The sequence below is a fragment of the Peromyscus eremicus genome, chromosome 3 (genome assembly GCF_949786415.1).
Source record: "Peromyscus eremicus chromosome 3, PerEre_H2_v1, whole genome shotgun sequence".
Taxonomy (NCBI): domain Eukaryota; kingdom Metazoa; phylum Chordata; class Mammalia; order Rodentia; family Cricetidae; genus Peromyscus; species Peromyscus eremicus.
The window spans coordinates 47,829,205-47,852,873 of NC_081418.1; the positions used below are offsets into that span (position 1 = coordinate 47,829,205).

At 38.6% G+C, this 23,669-nt stretch overlaps 1 protein-coding gene across 1 annotated transcript in view; it reads left to right on the plus strand.

The window, feature by feature from the left end:
• Chrm2 (cholinergic receptor muscarinic 2) overlaps nt 1–22,980 on the plus strand; it is a 133,176-nt gene extending 110,196 nt beyond the window's left edge. The window contains exon 3 of the mRNA XM_059257570.1: nt 20,805–22,980. Within this exon, the coding sequence (XP_059113553.1) occupies nt 20,845–22,245 (1,401 nt within the window). The 5' untranslated portion in view covers nt 20,805–20,844 and the 3' untranslated portion in view covers nt 22,246–22,980. The remainder of the gene's footprint in view (nt 1–20,804) is intronic.
• The last annotated feature ends 689 nt before the right edge of the window (nt 22,981–23,669 follow it).

Genomic DNA, 23,669 nt, shown 5'->3' on the forward strand with positions numbered 1-23,669 from the left:
TTTCTAACTTGCACCCCAGAAGATACGTCTGCTAACAACTACAGTGCAAGTTCCAACTTTATGTAGATAGATGTACATGCTACATTTTCCTGTTTGGAGCATGTAAGTTTTATTTCTACTGTATCCACATATTTCTATGTCTCTTTTCCTATCAGGTTTTAGCAACATGAGTGCAACCTGGATTTTACCTGTTCAGTAATGTATCTCAGGACCCCAAAAATGCAAATATAGCAAAGGCTCAGAATTGTTTGGTGGGTAAATTAATATGATTTATAGATAGATTATTACTTAACTTAGATGTCACAAGAATCCTCTAGAAAGGTAGATAGGTTAAAATGCACTGATACTGTTATTATTTTTAAAGGGCAATTAATCTATGTTGTCCTTTAAGGGCATTTTTTGTTAACTTTATCTTAAACAGACCACCCCAGACAACAGACTATCTATGTGTTAATACATATCTGCTATTCCAAATTGCACTCTACTTCTTAAGAAGAGGGGCCACACTCTGCCTAGATCTCATCACTTAACACACCAAATTTTTTCATTTTTACTGCTGTTGTTATGTTTTCTTAATTTCAAACTTTTCTGAACTTAAGCTTGTATTCCTTCTGGCAGAAATGAACTAGTGTTCATCTTGATTTTATAGGACATGGTTACTATGACTAACAAAGAGGCTCAGTGTTTGCTCTCAAGGCTTCAGCTGATTTTATGAGACCCCAATGCATGATTAAGAGAAATCTCATTTACTTAAATTCAAGTGAGTGCAGATGATAAATATGTCCAGGAAAACGCTCTTAGCATTAGCTAGGTTCATACTTGGTTAAACACCTGAGTGCCATGATTTAGCCAGGTTGACTCATGTTAGGCAACCTTGTCAACAGTCGTGATACAAATGGATGAATTTAAAATGCTTTGTGGCTAAGTAGTTTTTACTTAGAGAAATAACTTGTAATTCTCTTTGCAGAGACTAAGAAAGAGTGAGCCAGGGAGCAAACAGGCACAGAATGTACCTCCTTCAAGTGAGAATGTCATGGACTCTGGACCAAATGCACTGCTCAGGCACCCCTAGACTTCAAGTCTGAGCCCCACTGCTTAGCATCTGGCTGCGAGCAAGTTTCTCAGTGTGCTTTGTGTTCTACCAAGTGAGAAAAATATCACAGCCATCATCGTGTCTATTCTTTCTAGATATTCAAAAACATTGTTCTTCTTGGCCTTAGTTCCCTTAGGGCCATGGAGGGGTGTGAGGCTGTGCAGGCACAAATCTCTTGAAGGATAGTGTGTGGTTTTGACCCTGTATCATCAGTCAAGAAAAGCTTCATAGTCACCAGCTTAGGAACGCATTTTAACATCCTAACAAGGAGGAACTCAACCCTAAACTGCAGGAGAAACTAAGGTGGGGGAAACTGCAATGTCCGTATCTTACCTATTAATTCAAGCAAGAAGACACTCATGAATTCAATTCCAGTCCAATTGCTCATGTGTGCAATCACGCATGTAAATATGTGTTTATAGGTATGTACTAGGATTCCACTGATTTGCTTAAAGGTGACCTACCAGCCAGTGATTCTTGCAATACTATGTCAATATAGGAGATTAATTGCAAAAGTTGCAATCAAGACCTTGCCATTGTCCATGCTACATCCAGCTCTCCGCATGTTCCCGCTCCCTTGATCTGACCAGTCCCTGACCTCACATCACAGAATGACAGATCTTAGAAAGAACCAGGGGATGTACTAGGGCAAAAATAAGCTGTCATTTCTTTTCTAGTTAGAGTGTCAGAACTCAGACATCAGTGATGATTTAAGAGTCGGCCATGTGTTTTGTATCCCTGCTTACTGACATTTAGTAACTATTCCATACAAGTATTTTTGAGCTTTTCTTGCATAGAAATATAATCACTAGTAACATGTTTTTGCTCTAGTGTGGAATTTTCCTCTCACTGAGCTATGTATCAGCTACACTGATTATTTTATATAGAGTTATTCATTGGGTCATACAAATTTTACATTATATGTTCCTTAGAGTGCTTTCCTTGTGTGTGTGATGTGTGAGTAGTATGTGTATGTAGTACACGCATGGGTCCTCATGCCACTGAGTTTGTGTGGAAGTCAGAGACTGAACATTTGTGTTCTTTTCTTCCACCTTGTTTTGAGGCTCGCTGTCTCTGCTGCTAGTCACTGCATATACCAGGCAGCTGCTGCATCCTTCAGGGGATGCTCATGTTTCTGCATCCTATCTTTCCACAGGAACACCAAGATTGCAGATGTGTGCTACTTTGCCCACCTTTAGCACATACTGCGGGGATTTGAACTAAGGTCCACATGTTTTAGTGACAACCTTACCCACTTAGCTTTCTCCCGTCTCCTTTTAATACTGTCTAACAAAGAAACACACATCACAGCTTTTTTCCCCCAAAATAATGGTTAAAATCATCAGGTTATGTTGTTGGTAATACATTATTAAATAAAATGTTTTAAATATTTGAGGCATGCATTTTCAAATTCAGAAGTATCATAAAGTAGTTACTATGGGATAAATATTTATGTATCAATGGCATTAGATCTTTTATGATCTCTGTTGAATATAAATTGAGTCATTTTTAGTAGAGAAGAGAGGCACACAAGTTTATGTCCTGTGTGCTTTATATGACAAAACTTCTAATTCTGTGGAGAATAAATCTGTAAAAGAGTAGCTTCTAAGGTATTGCAACAATCCTTCTGAAAAAATGAGAAACCTCTGGATAAACTTTATTCAACAGCAAATGAATATGAGTTAATATTTAATTAATATGTTGTTTATTTATAAAAGTGGCCATTTATAAAACAATGGCTTTTATTTGTTAATATGCTCTAAACCTTCAGTGTAGATGTACAATTGATAATTTTATTAAGGTAGCAGCTGTGGTGAATTGTGTATAGCGGTTAGAAACAGAGTGACAAGATTCAGCTCATTGTGTAACTAAAACTAAGAAAAGGCAATCTCAGAAAGATAAAAGCAAATATAAATGCACAGACTGATTGGTAAAAATTCACAAACATTGCATGACTTGAGAACACTCCTTACCATGAATGGGCAAAGCTATAATGATTACCAACTAAACCAAAGCAGTCCAATAGAAATTCAGAAGGATAAATATTTAAAAAAACATTATACATTGTAAAGTTTATATAAAAATTACATGTAAATATAATAAAGATAATATTAATATTAACACAGAGCATCAAGGAATAAAAGCCATGAGTAGAACTTTTAAATATATTTTGAAATACAGCAGGAAAAATAGTATTATTGATGCACAAATAAATGGATAAAGCAAGAGACTATGATGGAAAGTCTAGTTAGGTCCAAATATGTGGAAATATTTAGTGGATGGCAAAAAACACTTTTATATTTTTGGAAAAACTGTAAATTAGCCAATAAATACTTCTAGGGCAAATTTGGAAAATCACTACTGGAAATTTCACTTTATTCTATTGTATCTCATATAAATTAGTTTTGAGTATAAAATGTATGAAATAGTTAAATAAATTATGGTTAAATAGTTACTATTTTTGGCAAAGAGAAAGATTTTTTTGAAGATCAATAAAGTTAGATTTAGCAAGAATCTTAAAAGTTCTTTTTTTTTGTTTGTTTGTTTTTTGTTTTTTGTTTTTTTGAGACAGGGTTTCTCTGTGTAGCTTTGCGCCTCTCCTGGAACTCATTTGGTAGCCCAGGCTGGCCTCGAACTCACAGAGATCCGCCTGGCTCTGCCTCCCAAGTGCTGGGATTAAAGGCGTGCACCACCACCGCCCGGCAAAAGTTCTTATTAATAAAACAAACCCAGAGCCAAGTATTGGGGTGAACACTGGAATATCAGAGACAGAACAAGCCACAGCTAACATCACCTGGCCAACTTCTCAGCTGACCTTGTTTCCTCAGACTGGAAGCCTCTGTGTCCTCATATCCTAATGGCTCTCAGCTGAACTGTGCTGCTCAAAACCTAAAAGCTTAACCAGCTAAATGCTTCTAGTTTCTGGTATTCACACCTTTTATATCTTTTTCTTTCTGCCGTCACTCCCTGGGATTAAAGGCTCGCTTTCTGGGATTAAAGGCGTGAGTCACCATGCTTGGCTGTATCCTTGAACAGATGGATTTCTGCCTCTGGAATGCTAGGATTAAAGGCGTGTGCTACCACTGCCTATCCTCTATGTCTAATATTGTGGCTGTTCTGTCTCTGACCTCAGATAAGTTTATTAAGGTGCACAATATTTTGGGGAACACAATACCACCACATTTCCCCTTTCTTGTCTAAAATTAAAAAAAGCTTGTAACTAATACAAGAAAAACTATCCAATAAGTATATACAATATATACAGTCAAGATTACATTAACGATGTCTAGTCCATTAACATTTGACAGATTCAGGCAAAAATCTCCATTAATATATAACAATGCCCAGTCCAGTAACATTTGATAAACTCAAAAAATTTCATTATTTATCCTATTTAAAACAAGTAATTCCTTTTTAAATATAGATTCAATAATTGACCTTTTTATCTTATATCTATATTCTATCTTTTTTCTTTTCATAATAGATTCAGTTGTCTACCTTTTGTCATTTTTATATCTTCCCCTTTTTCTTTTTACAGTAGATTCAGTGATCTACCCATTTATCCTATTATTCTTTATCTTTTTTCTCAGAGTAGATTCATATCTACCTCATATCTATATTCTATTTTTTCTTTTTCTTTTTTTTTAAACAAAACCTCTGAATATAATCTTCTTGTTCAGCTTTTTCCTGACCATTAACAATTAACAACTTGTAACCAACCATCATAAACAATGACAATTATCCATAAGCCATTGAACGACCAAAAAACACCCACCCCACCTCTTGGGAATATGGGTGTTGTTTTCTTAAAATTACTTCCTGCTTTCTGTGGATGAAGACATCTTTAGGGGATCCTGAAAAGAAAATTTTTGAGTTAATTGTCAAGTCCTGTATCATTTGTTCAGTCTTTGCATAATGGGAAAGTTCATGGCTTGTCACAAGTCCTTGTTCGAGTAGTCTGTCAGGCTGGATCATCTCACCTAGCCATCTTGAAATTGTCCTGAGCAGTTTATAGTCCAAAGCAGATCTTTCCGTGGTGTTAATCAGCTTAATGGCTTTATCATAGTCCATGTGGAATCGTCTTTGTGGAATCCCATCTTCCTTTTGAAGATTTCAAAGTCACTGTTAGGCATGGTCATGGTTTTTTTTGTTTTGTTTTGTTTTTTTGTGCCTCCTCTGTGGTTTGGAGCAATCACATTCTGATAAATATTTGTCTCTCGGAACCATGAACTTTCTTCCCCAGAAGAGAATATCTTCACAGCAATTTCTCCCCACCATTTGTCTTGCCAAACTTTTTCAAACTGACTTTTGCTGATGCTTTCTTGTAACACGATGATCCTGGCAATTGTCTGAACAAGCAGCAGTAAACCCTTTGTCCCAGGTAGCAGCATCAACGCAGTCACCAACATGATGAGAAGGAGCAGGCAACTTGGAGCAGCAGCCGCTGCCTCCATGGTCCCACTGCCACCGTTTGTAGTTAGTCCCCGGCCTGCTGTAGCTTCTCCTTAACAAGCCTCCTAGGCTGGCCTCAAACTCAGGATCCTCCTGCCTCTGCCTCCTTCAGCAAATCCTACCGGTGTGTGCCACCACAACTGGCCGAGTGCAGCTTGGGCATGAGCTGAGGCCTGCAAGGCCACTGGCAAGCAGCTTTTTCAAGAATTTGTACCACAAACGTTGGGCGCCAGATTTAAACAAAATATATATGACATATGATCCAAAGAATCATTGTCAAAAATAAAAGGCCAATTTTGAAAAATCAGTATCAATACATGAAAATAATAAAGCTTGGAAAACTAATAACATGGTAATTAAAACTTCAAACATGTAGAATATTTTATTTATATGATTTGTATAGTGGTTTGAAATGATGATTCTAATTTTTGTTTCCCACCTATAGGCCAATAATATAACAGTAAGTACTTTTACAAAATAAGTCACTTTATGTAACTTTGGCTAATAACTCCACTTACAGAAATTTTTATTAAGAAAACTGTCAGAGACCTATGAAGTTAAGATCTGGTACAATGACGTTATTTTCCTCGTGCAAGATAAAAATGATTAATAATCAAAATGTTACAAATAGATTATTTAATAGAATTGTACACTGGCCACTAAACTCAATACGATGTATCCACTAGAATGACATAGTAGAAGACTATGTTCTAGAAAAATATTCACAACCTTTATTTAAAAATTTTATGAATCAATAAAAACCTCATAAAGTGCAGACCTAAGGGCTGAGTCAGACTGTAAGCGTGCTTTTCTGCCCTGTTTGAATGCCCTGACTATGAGCTACTAGTTAAAACCGAGAAAGCACACGTGAAGATGCAGGCTTCTAACGCTATTTTATAATTCTAGTTAGCTGGTGATTCTGTCTCCAGAGGGGACAACTCCTATTCTGTAACTGTGCAAGTCCTACCAGCCACTCAATATAAACATATCCCCTTGCACCAGACAAGGATATTTCAGTTCCCAGCTTCACATCAGTGTAGCAGTGCAATGATGTGTTCCTCAAGCTAAAGCTTCCAAATATTACATATGTGTGCGTTACACACTGACATATGTCTAGGAAGATAAAGAAGACTCCAACAGGATTCAGAATTCACAATTGCTTTTAACTGTGCTTCAAGGCCTTGACAACGGCAAACATACCAACACATTTGTGAGTAGTCTCTTGATCTTAGCTAAAAGCAAATTATCCATTGAGTACTCGTGCTAAATAGGTAGCTCTGTGAGTCAGGTATCAATGATGCTGAATGTGTTTCTTTTTCTTTTGGTTAGTTTCTCCAGTGTTATAATCTGGAAATCAGACAAAGGAATTTGTGGTCATTGTTAGTGTCCCAAAACAAAGGGAATTTTGTAAGCAAAGTCCTATCATAAACAAAATTCATTGTTCTAATTTAAAAATAAGAGTACATCTTTTTTTTTTTTTTTTTTTTTTTAGTTGAGACTGAATTCAGATAAACTTTGGCACTGAATTTTGCACTACAATACAAAATATAATGCATGGGTGGGTTTATTCTCATCTGTTCTTTGGGATTTTGTTTAGATTTTGGATTTCCATGGGAATTGTCAAATAGCCTTTCCTGCACTTTGCAGATGGTGCATTTCTTGCACACACTCTCTCCAGGAGACTTCCCTCCATTCCACTCTCCACTTGCAAAGCTGCTTCAGCTGTGATTATCATGATTCTGTAAAAGAGGATGTAATTCGTTGGATGACTATTTTGAGCCTGTCCACTAAATAAGTTCAGGATGAAGTCATTGGCGCAGAGGTGTCAGTTAATTGCAGAAGCAGACAGCACAGAGAGCAGACCGGGGGAGAGAACACCCTTACCCCAAGGACAAGTCTTTGCTGTGACATTCCAGAGAATACACAAATGAGCTTGCCAACTAAATTGCCTTCTTTCTCCAATATATGATCCCCCTTCTCCTGTGCGGAAGCCACATTTTAATGAGATTGTAGGTAAATACACAGCCCAGTTGGGAGAATTAGTTCGTGCTTGTACGTTTCCAATATTGAGAGTGAAATGAAGATGCAGATAGCAATTGGAACCTAATTTTCAACCTTCCATGGATGAAGGGTCACAGAAGGAAGCTGAGAGGCACAAGGATATTGGTGGGGGAGGGGGTGGTGGAATGCACTCAGATAAAGAAATCCAACTACCACAGAAAGATGGCCCTCTTCAGGGAGGCCAGCAAAGCCCAAGTGACTTAGATTCAAAGGAGAGGGAGCTGTTTTCTCATTGTAGACCCTCAGGTTACAGGTTAGGCTATTTGGGGAAAATCAGATCTCAGGGAAACATGGGGACTGCCACTCTGCCCCCTCTGTTAGCACCAGATAGAGCCCAGGAGAACTAAGTGATAGTTTAGCCCAAGAACTTTCAGAGCCAAAAGGTGTGCAAGTGTCAGAAGTCCTCACTGCTATGGAGAATAAAAATCCAAAGCAGGGAGGTAAAATCGCATCTCAGATATGAGAGTGAAGACAGTTTACCATCACAGACACCTGTGCTTTTCTGGAGTTTTAAACCAACAGGACTGTTTAAAAACAAATAGATCTGTGTGAGAAGTGGAGAGGTGGTGTGGGTGGATAATGTGTCTACTGTCAATCTTCTTGAATTCTTGAAGAAGACACCATCTTGCAGAACTAAGCATTTTATTTTTATTTTGAAATGGTTTTAAAATTAAGAAAAAAAACTCTCCTAGATTAGTGTCCCCAGGGTCTTAAATTAAAAGAAGAAACCATACCCCCACACACACACACACACACAGCATCCCAGGAGGAAAGCAAACAGGACTGAGCTACCAGCTAGATAAGACAGACAGTGAATGTTCTCCACAAAATGACAGGCAGCAGAGAGGTGTCCCGGACTCCATTCTGCTGCTTTTATCCAGCAGTAACAAGCTGTAACTTGAAAGGAAAATCCTCACGTCAATGATCTGGTCATTTGAGACTGAGTCTTATCCACTACATATGTTTATTTAATCCAGTCATGACATTGGCTTCTGAACATTATTGATCACCTATATTATCTCCTTTTGTGTGTTTATTTTCTTTTCCTTGTAGAGCCTAAACATGGAAATCATTTATCATCATTAATAGTTTTTCTCAGGACTCTTCATCCTTTAGGAATGTATTGATGGTCATGGTCAAACAGAATGCATCCGTTGGTCTTACATAGGATAAGCAACCAACAGTTAGTGTAGCTGACAACCCAGTGCTTATGTTGGCATGATCAGGCAAGGAGGGATCCATTTATGGGTAACAGGGGTGAACAGAAAGCAATTACTAGCAGACTACAAACATGTACAGAGTTGAATAATAAATGGGGATTATCTAAATAGGAGAGATTATGACTTCATGAAATCTTTTATTAAATAGGATAAATAGATCTGAGTTATGGAATTCACCAGAGTTTAAGAAAAATCAATAATAAATTATCTAAACAAAAAATTATGAAAACATCTCAAACAGACCTACCACACACTGACAATGTTGAAAATTGAGAAATAACTCTCTTCAGACTTCTAATCCTGACCTAGTCACAGCCAATTTCTAAGCCTTGAGACTCACTCAGATCTTCAGACTTTTCATAATCTATCCCATGTTTTAGAAAGCACCTAAACCAAATATTTTCTTTTGATTTAATATATTTACTTATTCAGTTGCTGTGAACTACCCCCAAGGTCTTACATAAACTACACAAATAATGTATCTCTGATCTACATCTCCATCCCTAAATCAAAGGTTTTTAAAGGTTTCCTTTAAATTTCTCTACTTCAAATTCCATGTTGCTACTTTGCTTTAACCTTGATGATAGAAACAGGATTATTTCTGGTCACTTTAATGTTTTTATCCATTCCAATCTCACACACCACAATCCAGATAATCAGAGACATCTTTGATGGTTTTTTTTTATTCTCAGCTTTATATATCTGTACTTTACTGAAGGCAATTCATAATTTTCCGAATCATTTAACCTCAGCATATGAAAATGTTGTTCAGGTTCTGTAAATCCATTGAGTCTTGTAAAGTAACTGCTTCAGGGTTTCTTTCAGAAGGTTTGTGCCATTCATAGAAAGAATAAAAGAGCCAGCTATTTCAGTGACTCTCAAATCTTTATTTTTCATGCATGGTTGGGAATTTTAGGATGTACTGGATATAGTGACACCATCGTCACAGATCTCACTGTCCCTGTTCCACGCTGTGTCTGTTTGGGGTATTTCTATAATCTAGGTAGCTACTTCTCCATTTAGATAGGGACCACTCACTGTGACTTACTAGTTTAGATCCTATTTAAAGAGGCCAGCCTAGTGTGTGTTTTTTATTTAACTAATAATACCTAAAAGAATAAAAGGAAAAGCACTGAGTAAAGCAGATCAAACCATCAACTTTCAGCTTTACAATGGGCTTTGAAAGCTACCAAACAAGGGAAAAGCCAGAGGCAGGCTGCTCACAAGTCAGGTCCCTACATGTAGACACAGAGCCAGGGACACTTTAGCATAAAGAACATAAGGTAAGAGAGTATCTACCCTTGAACAAGACCAAGCCAAACCAAATTTCAGCAAAACGGGATGATTTCCGGATGCACCCCACAGCTGAAGAGCTGGTGGAAGGAGAACCATTCTGAGGGGTTGTGGCCACTGGTAGGTTTTCTAAGCTTCAGTTGTTGGCCCTAGACCCTTGTACATATGGGCACCACTAAAAGGATCTAGTGATTTATAAATAAATGGCTAGATTTAAAAAGGGAAAGAATAGGAAAGAAAGAAACAAAGAAAAGTGGATGTATGGGATAAGAATGAGAGGAGTTAGAACAGTGGGTATGCGAAGATATAATCATCTCATCATATAAACTTATGAAATTCTCAATCAGATAAAAAAGAGGTCCATCCCTGGTGCATGAGCAGCTTTTTGGAGCCCACCACCTATAGTGGGACACCTCGCACAGTCTTGAGGCAGGGGGAGGGCCTTGGACCTGCCTCTACTGGATGAACCAGGCTCTGCCTACTCCCCATGAGAGGACTTACCTACTTGTAGGAGGGAATGGGGGTGGTCTGGAGGGAGAGGCTGGAGGGGAAGGAGGAGGAAAGAGGGACATTTGTGATTGGTATGTAAAATGAATAAAGAAATTTCTTAATAAAAAAGATGATCTAACATTGAATCTATCCTAAAAGCATTTATGTAAATATTCCCATTTTACTGGCTATCCATGAATCATACATAAGACAGGTTGAGGTTAAGATGGGTGCTGTCTTTGGGCACAGTACAGCTGATGATGAGTATTCTTAGTCCAAAATGGCCATCGGTGCTAAGTTGGTACCCCTTCAACTCAGCTGCAATCTAGTTATAGTTTCTGGGTTCTAGGACCATGAGACTATTCCTCTTGTCCTTGGAATTTAGCTATTTAATGTTTTGAACACACTAGATCATAAACAAAGTTAAGTTTCCTAGAGTGATGGTGGAAGAATAACATGGTGGCCGAGATTTGGCAATGGAGTCTGTGGAGTGGCTTTAAATACTTCATACATGTCACATAAATCAAACATAGGGCAGACAATGAATGGACATTGAAGACAAAGACTTGGATAAAGAAATTGGAATTGTCTACAGAAATATTAATGAAAGAAAAGTCCTGAGGCTCCCCCACTCCTTCCAATACCAATGTCATTAGGGTGTGTATTCTTTATTTCATTTGGTCCAAGGTGTTTTCTTTCAATTAGTAAAACTGTTAAATGAAATGTTTAAAAAGGTTGTTTCAGTGAAAACATCACTTACACTGATATGCTAAATGTGACTTCCAAGTTAATTTATGCATATTCATAAATCATGCTCTGTGCCTCATAATTTGACATGGAGTGAAAACTTTTGATTTTTTCTTATTTGGTAGTTGATAGCTGCTGGGGAAGGAAGAATCATTCTTCATTGATGGTGTGGTCAAAGACAGTTTTTAGTATTGGGGTTGGATGTAAAACTGTGAGGGGCTATTTTTTTCTTACCCCCTTAGAAAGAATAACTTCTCTAAGAGAATGCAGCTTTGTACTAAAACATAAGTTTACACTCAAATAATCTTTCTTGGATCTACAGGCATAATTTTTAAGAAAGATTCACTGTCATTGCTTCAGACCTCTTGATCAAGAAGATATTAGTTATTAATTTTCATATGATAAAACCCGTATGCTTGGCATGAGAGTGACATTTTTTTGAATCCTATGTTGAATGGAAGCAAATAAGAGAATAAGACATTGAATTAACGCATGAAAAATATCAAATAGTTTTCTTAGGTTTGGGGGGGTAATACAGAGTGCATGCATGGTTCCTTTATGTTGCTTCCTCCTGTTATTCTGCACTTGTTTATTAGAACCACCTGTTAAATTATAATCAACTTAATCACAGTGACTGAGCGCCTGCAAGGAGCCTACTGCATTATGTCCCTATATAAACTGTGAGTGACATGTTTTATTTTCTATACCTATTAGATCACTTCGATATGAAAAGGGTTTCAATAGATCACATACCCAGCAAAGAAAAGAGATAGCCTTCTTTTTTAGGTTTTGCTAAGCTAAAGCTTTAACTACCACATCCACAAACACATCACAGTCATCTATAAATAGAAGTTACTGGAAGAAGAGTTGTGTCACCCTTACAAAGTGAGAAGCCAGCCTTTTGCTGGCACCTCCCATAACTAGATAACCAGGACCTTCTCTACCGTCTCCCTCAAAAGGAAAGACACACTAGACCCAAGATGTTCTTCATGTCTGACGTTGCTTGTAGAAGGACAGCTGCGTGGCCTGAAAGTTCCCTTTCTACAGTGTGTTGTCATGCTGTCCTGATCCTTCCTGGGAGTCTTTCCTATCTAGAGCCTTTGTAATGACAGAAAGCCTGTTTTGTTTCCCTTTCATAGGTATCACAGTCCTCCCCTACTCAGCAGCTACTCAACATGTGTGTGCATGTACATGTATACACACAGTGGTCAGGGGAAGATTCGGGGGGAAATCTAGCTTCTCATCTGCTGACACCTTGAGATGTGCTACAGGCTGAGTAATTGTAAACACATACGCTAACCTTTTTAAAGGTCTAGCTGTGCACACTCCCATCTCATCTCAGCAGAGAACTCAGACTAAGCCTGCTTTGTCTGGTAATGCAACGATGCTGCTGAAAACTTGCTTTCAACCAGACTTGAGCATTTGCTCCCATCCATTTTCCAACCATGCACTGGAAGATATTTCCTTGTCATGCATTGCTTATGAGTGGAAATGGTAATTCAATGCCAATATATGAGTCTCTCAGTTTATTTTTGTTTTGTTTTGTTTTTGTTTGTTTGTTTGTTTGTTTTTTTGAGAGACAGTCTCACTATGTAACTCTGGATGGCTTATAACTCCTTATGTTGATGAAGCTGGCCTTGAAATCAAAGATATTTGTCTGCCTTTGCCTCCTGTATGGTGGAATTAAAGGCATGTACAATCATTCCTTGCATAAACTGCTCAATTTTTAGCAATTATTTACAACATGGCATGATGTAGATGAAGGCAAATAAATTCTACTTGGCCTATTTCCAAGCCCAGATGGTACAGTTCAAGAAAACAAGTGTCATTTCTGTCATATCTTTCATCTTGGGCTCAGTCAACACAAAAGTTGTCTCTTAGAGAAAGGTGAAGGTTAGGGTTTTGTACTTGTTAGTACAAAGCTCAGGTTTCAAGAAGACATGATGTCAAAGAGTGTTTGGAGAGACTGGAGGTGAAGGAGGCTGGGAGTTCAGCTCAATGGGCCAGTCACTTAGGGTGCACAAGACCCTGGCTTCAATCCTCAGCATTGCAAAAATAAATAAAACAGACCAACAAACAGAGTCTGGAGGCAAAGGGGGAGGGGGGTCAGGGACACTTAGATATTTAAATAGTTTTGAACTAAGGTGAAGGGAAAGAGGAGGGCATCAGAGAAGAAAGGGTTGGAGAAATTGGATGCCATACTGTATTACATACATTTAATGATGATGTAATTCCCCCAGCATCATCAATAAGAAATGGTTTTATTTCAAGCAGTTAGGAGAATTGACTACTCTGGTTTCAAACATAGACTTCTCCATTCTTTCTGACCAACTTACTTTCTATTGGGACTCTAAATTAGTGCTTTAGATACACAAATCTTTGCTGACTCGATGCATCTTTTTATGTCCCTTCATCTGAATTGCTATTTGATCATTTAGTAAAAACTTTAATCTTCTCAATGCTCTTGGGTTTCACATTTTTGTGAGATAACACTGTGGTCATTTTGCTGAGTTCTTGAAATAGGCTGCAATCAGGCTCTGGGGAAACAATCATTTCGTGTTTCGATTGGAAACAATAAAAATAGTTGCTGCCCATTACTTTGTATACTTCATTACTATTTTATTTTTATAGCCCCATTGACTCTGGTATGAATCATAAGGCTCTGAGGCAGGTGTCATTTTGTCATTGAAAAGTGGGAAGATCCAAAGTTTGGATCTTTTGGAGGTAAATTCATTCCTGTGGGCTCCACAGAGCTACATTCTAGAGACTGCAGATAGAAGACTGATAATGACTCTGCCCTACATGCCTGTTTTTCCTGCATTTCCAATGGTGATAAACATTAAAGCCTAGTCTATAAAACAAAAACTACTCATTTGTACTTTTCATAGAAATGTGCATTTTTATGGAAAGAGTAGTAGGTTACACTGATGAGTAAGGCTTCCTTTCTCTTCATAAACCCTGTTCCCTGAGACACACTTATAATAAGTATATGCCTAAGGACAATTGAGAGTCTTACTCTCTACCCAGTTATTGCAAATTGTGCTCTCCAAGCTTCCACTGAACTCATAGGAAATCTGACTTATATGTGTACTGTTTATTCTGTGCACAATCTCTGATAACATTTATCCATTTCCTGGTTGCCATGGTCCACCCTTCAAGGACAACATAAAAAAAAAAACAAACTTCATACTATTCCTAAGTGGAATTCCTTGTTGTCTCCCAAGGTGTGTGTCCTTGACTTACAACCCAAAGTTGTATGTTGACACATGCTCCATCTCATCTCCCAATAGAAGGCATGTACACCCTGGAAAATTCTCCCTAAAGGGGTGTGTTGTTTGAAATTGCTCAGCTTCTTGAGAACAACAGCTTTCATTCTAGAATTTTCTATCAGGCTTATAATAAGCCTCAATTCCTCTGCAAATTTGATTCGCATTTTTAATTCAAAGCAATGAATTAACTAATTTAGTGTTATTAAACCAGCATCCTGCCAACTTCAGGGGGAAAAAACCCTACAAAAACAAAATTAAAAAAAAACCAGCTACACGGTTCCAGCATTTTAAGAAAAAGAGAAAGAAGCAGATCCAGCTGTGAAATCACACACAACTTCCCCCAGCTCTGTACCCACTGGTCCATTTCCTCCTCTGGTCTTCCTGGAGGGGGCCTAACCACCATTAAACACAGAGTTTCCTCTGATTGGATGTTTGATCTGGCCTACTCAGTATAGTACATGTTTCATACTGTAGCTTTAGGCCCATGCATTTTACTATAAATGAGTTGTTGCACTTTCTTGAAACAGAAAAAAATTGTAAAACTATAGCCCTCAACTATCTCAGAGATCTGTTGAATTCAGTGCAGAAGAAGATGGAAGCCAATGTGCTTATCCATATGAGATGTGCTCTTCAAAAGCTAAAAGCCTGATCAGTCCCTGGCTTCATTGTGCTTATGTATGTCCAGACCCCTTTTGTCTTTGGCAGGAAGAACAGTGTGTGTGAATAATAACTAAAATAGGACTTACGTGAAGTGGGAAAGCTAGGATCCTAGTAAAACCACGGCTGCCACTCCTTCCCTGTTAGTCGTGACATTTTTCTAGGGTAAGTGGTGTTTACAATGTGTTTTGAAGAAGGGAAAAGATAGCATGGCTGACATGGACTGGAAGCTTGTCCCAGAATCACTAAGAATAGTATTACATTTGACAGGCAGCCAAAAGAGCCAGCACGGTTACCCTGCAGTAAGCTTGTGCATAATCCTGATGTTTTTCACATTGAAAGAATTCATGAATTCTATGTGTACTGACGTGAGGATCAGAATGCTGTTTCAGCTGCTTTCACTCTTCCGTCATTTGCTCTTTTTTTTCCCCTTAAACAAAGTACAAAACATGCATGGATCTTAAAGGTATAGCAGCTTGAAACTACAGTATGTTTTCGGAATAGCTTTGTTTGTCTAACCCAAATTTTTATATAATACTCATCTAGCAAAGTCTGCCATTTTGTGCTACAGTTTCCTAACTGGGAAAAACTCACACATTTCTTTGAGAGTATTTTTTGAGACATTTCATTTTAAATAACATGTCAATTTAGTGTGGGTAAATAAGTGTGTGTGAGTTTTCTTTTCTGTCTCTGAACTTTCAGGTTCTTAAGTTCAAAGTCCTAGACCAGTGGCCCCAAACCACTGCATGGCACTTCCCTGAGAAAAAAGTGATGGTACCTAGTCTGGAGAACTGAGAGGAAAGAGAGTCAGGCATCATGACGAGAGGAAGGGAACCAAGGGAAAGAAGATGAGCCAAGGGTATTTAGGGAAGATGTACCAAGGAGCCTTCTCTATTTATTTCGCTCTGTTCTGGCCAACCTTCCTCCCAGAGCCTTAAGCCTTGGCAACTGGCCCCACATCTCTCCAGCTTCATAGGTAGCCGGTGAGTCTCATCGGCAGTCTGTGTCACTCCTAGATTAGAAATCCCTCGTGGACGAGAACATGCCCTATTTTCTTTGGGCTCCCGTTCGTTCTTCACTTCCACCCCCACAGCCTCTGACGCCACTTGCGGACCTGCTCATCCCAGTGCTTCAGAAGGCATTCTGGGACAAAGCGAAGCAAGGCCATCCCTACTGCAGCTGCCGCTGCTCCAGTGAGATGCTGGAGTTGGTGAGGAAGGAGGGGTACCCACACTAACTCACAACGTCCTGGCTCAAAGGAAAAATCAGATTGAAGGGGAAATAAGTGGAAATCCACTCCCTGTCTGAGCAAGCCCGTCCCAGCACCCAGGAGGTGGAATATTAACATAGCGGGTTCTGAAGGACAGACTGCTGCTCCATGACTCATCAGGCAGTAAAAGTTAACAACACATAAGACAAAAACCAGTCATGTCACCCTCGCTTGCATCAATATCAAACTGTGTGAAATACTACAGTTCTCAGAGAACAGGGACTTTGCTCCCTAACACTTCTAGGAATAAATGACTCCTTAGTTCTCTCTCTCTCTCTCTCTCTCTCTCTCTCTCTCTCTCTCTCTCTCTCTCTCTCTCTAAGTTTAGTTGGTCTTTAACTGTGTTGATGGCAAAAAAGTATGCTTAATGTCAGAATCCATGCTATTTATTAATTAGTGGGAATAAATGAGGGTTGCAAAGACCTAAAAAACAGATTATGGATTCCATCACAATGATCATCTCTCCCACATCAGGAAGTAAAAGTCACATTTATAATATCATTGATCAGATTAACATACAGCATATTTGTTGATAAATACTACAAAGCAATGAAAATGAATAAGCTTCATCTGCATTTTAATCAATGATAACATAGTACAAGAATACTGCATGCAGCTCATTCTTAAGACAGGAAACTGAGTTTTCCATATGATCACCAGTTAACCACTCACTGGGTGGAGCCTTGCCTCCATGATATTCTGATGCTTTCTGTGTTGCCCCATCAATTCAACCTTACTTCATATTTGCTACAATAGCATTTTGCGCTGAAAGCCCTGTGTATAATATGATATTGTCAGGACAAACTTTTAAGCATCTCAGAGCATACTGTTGTATTTATCCCTCATGAGGATGTTTGTGACATTGTGCTTTCCTACCCTGCTTTCAAATCCATGACTTGTTCGGCATTCTCTCTCTCTCTCTCTCTCTCTCTCTCTCTCTCTCTCTCTCTCTCTCTCTCTCTCTCTCTCTCTCTCTCATTGTTCCTTGTCTGTGCATGTGTTTAAGCTGAACACTTGGGACTGGATAACCTATCAGGGAATTCAGGAAACAGATTTGCCCTCCATCAGCAGTCCATGGATTAGATTTTCCTCACTTTGTTTCCATTCTTCTAAAGCACTTGGAGTGTTCAGTTTCCATGTCAAGGCAAGGCATAGTAAAAATAGGGAGATAACAGGTGTCAGGTAGACCTGAATGTAAATTGGGCACTAACTCTCCACACCTCTGACCAATGTCAACTTTACAAATAGAAAAATGAGACTAATACTTTTTAGGCTCATAACAATTTTATAAATTAGCAAATAAAACCTTGCAATACTTAGGCTGCTCACACATTGATTGATCAATTCATGCAGGTCATTCTACCTTGGATTCAGTTTTGAAAAGGCTTCTACAATGGGTGTGCTGCCCCATCCAGGCATAAATCTCATTTGTATTATTTAATTCTCCACTCCTGTCTAGTACATATCAGAATTTACTTTTTATGCCTATAATTGATTTCCTCCATAAGAGTTAAAAAAAAATGGTGTCAATATTTAGAATTATAGTGTCCCTGAGTGGATGTGAGTGAACTGTGAAAGGGCATTTTTCAATTCATTTGGGGATACATTGGCTGTGGGGTGTGTGTGTGTGTGTGTGTGTGTGTGTGTGTGTGTGTGTGTTCCTTTGTGATGGAAACCTGGGTCTTTCAGATGCTAAGCAGGCACTCTAGAACTGAGCTACCTCTGCCTCCCCATCCAACATTTTGGTGATATAATTTTGTAGTGATTAATTTTAGAAAAATGTTTAGAACTGCAAATGCCACATTTTTTGTGTGTCAAACCCCATTTACTAATTCCAAGCTTTAATATCAGCATCTCCCGTCAAAGATGCAGTACTGGTGTGTACATGATTCTCACATTTTTGTATAAATCAAGGACCCAACTTGATATCTGGAAACCAGGCTTAATCTTGCAGGTCACTGGTGTGTGCAAATAGTTTTGACTAATGGGAGTATTTTTAGATAAGCAGTGATTATTAATTTGTAAGAGTCTTCATAGAGTGCCACTAGTTTGAATCTCAAGTAATTTTACTCTTTGATCCTTAGATCAATATGTGTCATAAAAACACTAGCCACGGCAGGACTTGTTCTGAAGAGTAATTATGCTCACAATATGCTAATTGTCCTTTTGATGATTTTCTTGATAACACTGTTGTTGACAGTTTGCTATCATCGATAATGAGAATTTATTACTTCTACCCCTCCATTCTACCCCATGCCTTCCCATTCATACTCATTTCAAACACACAGAGACTTATCCTTTTCTGTTAGCTGCTATGAAAGGTTAAGAGAGGTGATTAATTTACATCTGCTTGGCAGGTTTAAATATTTAAAAGCACATGTCTAATGCTTAGCCTTTATAGACTATCATTCAGGGACATAACATCACTTTAATCCTCGCCACAATGCTGAAAGAAAAAAAGAGTTGGAGAAGAAATGGAAATAAAGTTCACTGAATTTAACAGCAAACTCAGAAATACGCGGCTAATTTAAAAATGACATGAGTACCCAAACTTTGTGAAGAAAACATAGAACCATGTATGTTTCTCTCTGCTATGTATACAAAGGAGCTAGGTGAAGAAAAGTTGTGTTTTTTTTCCTCATGCTTTCAAAATACATCCAGAACCTTGTTAGAAACTAGGTTGTAGAATACCACATTACACATTTACCATATGCTTTGAAGATCATCCATACTGTGAACATCTTCATTTGCGATGTAATCTTATTGCTTTAATGACATCAGAAATTTGGGGAACAGAAGTAGTGAGGGAGAAGTTGGTGGAAGCCAGCTGCTATCTGTCATAGAAGAGGAACAACCCTATATAGTGTGTATATCCCGTGGGAAGAAAGGATGTCCCTGCTTCAAATACTTTTACTTGCTTCTAAGTGACGTGTCTTCCATTTTTACACCATCATTATCAAAGTTTAGCAGGGTATCTCTGAAAATTCCTGAGTTTCAATAGTGACTGTGGTTCACATCACATAGAGTTTCCAGTGTTCAACATGGATAAAGATCCCAGGTCCACCAAGCAATCTGTCTTAAGTAGAAACCTCTAGCAACCTCTGCATCTACAACATCCTTATATTGTTACTTAGTAATTTCTCATTAAGTGCAATTCTTCAAAAGAGAAGGGAGGCAGAGGGAAGTTATAAAAAAAAAAAGGATGAAGTAAGATGCTGACATTAGTTGTAAATTGTTTACTCACTTTTCTAGTAACAAAGAAGTTCCTTAAACTCTTATTATCTCAACTTTCTTCTTTTAACACGGGAGATGATACAATCAATTGCAAAGACTTTCTGTAGCCCTTAATACTTACTGAGAAAATACACATCTGAGAGACCTAAGGCTGCATTTTATTTTATTATTTTTATTTAAAAGCAATTCATAACACTTGTAAACAAGAAGAAAGGAAAGAAATGTAGCATGCCTCTCACTAATTTGATGTGTGCTACTATATCACTTTCTGTAGCCCCCTGGGCCATGGCTTCCTCTTCAGCAAAATAGAAGGTTGTCAAAGAATAGTTAGACAGTAGATTTAACAGTGATTTGGAGCAAAGACATTTGGAAAAAGGTATAATAATATCAATAGTAAGTGATGATTCTTTTACAAGTTATGGAATTTTTGAAATTCTGGGGCTAAGTGAAGATGATTACAATTGTAAAACAGAATTGAGAAAAACAAATTCACTTTGGTTGGGTGCACTGGCTAGTATATTGTCTTTTTTATCACTGCCATCATCAATATTAATAAGGAAATGGCACAAGCTGCCAGAAGGAAAGGTGTTATTGACTACAGAAGTTACACATACAGTTTTATGTTCTGTCCCAATATTTCGTCTCTCAGTGGTTTATTAATTTTTATTTCAAAGCCAGAAGTTTCTAATTATTTTGGAAAGTTTTAGTTATGAATTTGGTTTAGTCTGCTCAACTCATAAGGATTTATTGATATAAACAAACAAGCAGATAGACAGATAGATACTCACATCTGTATATGGAGTCACTCATGGCATTATTGGATCATAACCATTGCCAACTATTCAGAAAATTTTCAGTCTTCCATCTAAAGCCTTTACCTCTTGGGTGGGTCAGACAGGATACAGTAAATATTCAGGATACAGAAGAATGACTGGGAAGTTTTTCAAAAGGAAGGAACCTGATGTGTTTTGAAGTAATATTTATATTATAGTTGTTAACTTCATTCTATTTCCCTGCAGGTTTAAATGTTTATTTGGACACTTGGCTACTGAACACAAAATGAATAACTCAACAAACTCATCTAACAATGGCTTGGCTATTACCAGTCCTTACAAGACATTTGAAGTGGTATTTATTGTTCTTGTGGCTGGATCCCTCAGTCTGGTGACCATCATTGGGAACATCCTGGTCATGGTTTCCATTAAAGTCAACCGTCACCTTCAGACAGTCAACAATTACTTCTTGTTCAGCCTTGCCTGTGCTGACCTCATCATAGGTGTTTTCTCCATGAACTTGTATACCCTCTACACTGTGATTGGTTACTGGCCTTTGGGACCTGTAGTATGTGACCTTTGGCTAGCCTTGGACTATGTGGTCAGCAATGCTTCTGTTATGAATTTGCTCATCATCAGCTTTGATAGATACTTCTGTGTCACAAAACCTCTGACCTACCCAGTTAAGCGGACCACAAAAATGGCAGGGATGATGATTGCAGCTGCCTGGGTCCTTTCCTTCATCCTCTGGGCTCCAGCCATTCTCTTCTGGCAGTTCATCGTAGGGGTGAGAACTGTGGAGGACGGGGAGTGCTACATTCAGTTCTTTTCCAATGCCGCTGTCACCTTCGGCACTGCCATCGCAGCCTTCTATCTGCCTGTCATCATCATGACCGTGCTGTATTGGCATATATCCCGGGCAAGTAAGAGCAGGATAAAGAAGGAAAAGAAGGAACCTGTGGCTAACCAAGATCCGGTATCTCCAAGTCTGGTGCAAGGAAGAATTGTAAAGCCGAACAACAACAACATGCCAGGTGGTGACGGTGGCCTAGAGCACAACAAAATCCAGAATGGCAAGGCTCCCCGGGATGGTGTGACTGAAAACTGTGTTCAGGGGGAGGAGAAGGAGAGCTCAAATGACTCCACCTCAGTCAGTGCTGTGGCCTCCAATATGAGAGATGATGAAATCACCCAGGATGAAAACACAGTTTCCACTTCCCTGGGCCATTCCAAAGATGACAACTCTAAGCAAACATGCATCAAAATTGTCACCAAGACTCAAAAAGGTGACTCATGCACCCCAACAAGTACCACTGTAGAACTAGTTGGGTCCTCAGGTCAAAATGGGGATGAAAAGCAGAACATTGTAGCACGCAAGATTGTGAAGATGACCAAGCAGCCTGCCAAAAAGAAGCCTCCTCCATCCCGGGAAAAGAAGGTGACCAGGACAATCTTGGCTATTCTGTTGGCTTTCATCATCACCTGGGCACCATACAATGTCATGGTGCTCATCAATACCTTCTGTGCACCCTGCATCCCCAATACAGTGTGGACAATCGGCTACTGGCTCTGTTACATCAATAGCACCATCAATCCTGCCTGCTATGCACTTTGTAATGCCACCTTCAAAAAGACTTTTAAACACCTCCTCATGTGTCACTACAAGAACATAGGCGCTACAAGGTAAAAGATCTTTACAAAAGAAGAAAGGTGGTCGAGTGGGGCTTGGGAAGAAGAACAGAGACAAGAAAGCTGTCTGTTTATAGTGATCTGCCATTGCACTTTACAGTCTTGCTACACATGTGCAGTTAAGTCACTCTAAAGTGACACTCTCACCGTGCCCATGCTTCAGTTTGAAAAATAAATAATTGAACTTGTACCTTATAAATGCTGTTGGTTTAGGAGACCATGAAAGAGACATGAAGAAATTGTGGCTCTAAGAAACAATCTGTGCTGTCTCCTACTCTCTTGAAGAAGGGCTTCTGAATCTGCAATTTCATGTCTCTGCACAAGACTAACCTTGTTTGTTGTTTCTTCCTGTTGTCCTCATGTGTCTAGATGAGGAAGAAATGTCACGCTACATGCTAACACAGAGACCTAAACATAAAGAAGCAGACATGCAATGAGTGATATGAAGAAAGAAAATCAAATAATATGCAGAGATGATCAGCAGAGCATTGAGCGTATTCTAGGCTATGCCGTGCTCTTTGAAGGATTTAAGGATATAATCACTGCTTATTTCTTCTCTCTTCTCCTTTCCCAACATGAAAAGCAAGAAAGCAAAACAATGAAAACCCAACTAGGTCATACTATTTTTTCTACTATTTTTGTAGTTTCTGGTTTTATATTGTGTATGGATAATACCCGCAGGACTTCTCCTAAATCTGGCCAGAGTCAACCATAAAAATGGGCACTCTGCCTCTTCCCACTGTGTCCTTGCATTGATTGAGAGTGTACGACCCTGTAAGGGTTTCCTTCATTTGAGCTCCTTTGTGTGGAATATTTTCACCCATCTGATTTTCTTCTAAACTAACCTATTCTAACAGATTAGTCTGCCTAAGACATAAATATGTTTGGGAAACCAAAGTCATTTAAAATTAAATTTTAATCACTTTATAAAATGGTCATTCTAGTTGGGGAAAGCTCGCCGAGGCCAGATGAAGTTTAAGATGAGAAGACAGAAGGTCAGAGGTCGTCAGTTTGAACGCAAACCTGCCTGCCCCATGTGCCTGACCATGTTAAAGTGTACAATATGAACTCCTGACTTTGTCAGCAGGAATATGATACTGCTTTGCTCATTCAGAATCTTAAACAAGATTAGTTTGCTGTGTCAACCCCAAGAGGAAAAGACCTTATATTCCATGTCTGTTAGCAGATGATATTCAAATTATACTCAAATGAGGTTTTCTATAGCCATGCTAAGACACATGGGTGGGGAAAGGGCCATACAAAAAAACATTTACTGATATTACATGTTCTTCAAATTGTCTTCAAATCTCTTCAAGATTATATCACTTCAAAATTCTCTAATCAGGAGAGTTATATTAATTTTTGTGGCATAAATATAGTGGATAACCAAACAGAAGCAAACTATACCCACAGAACCTGAAG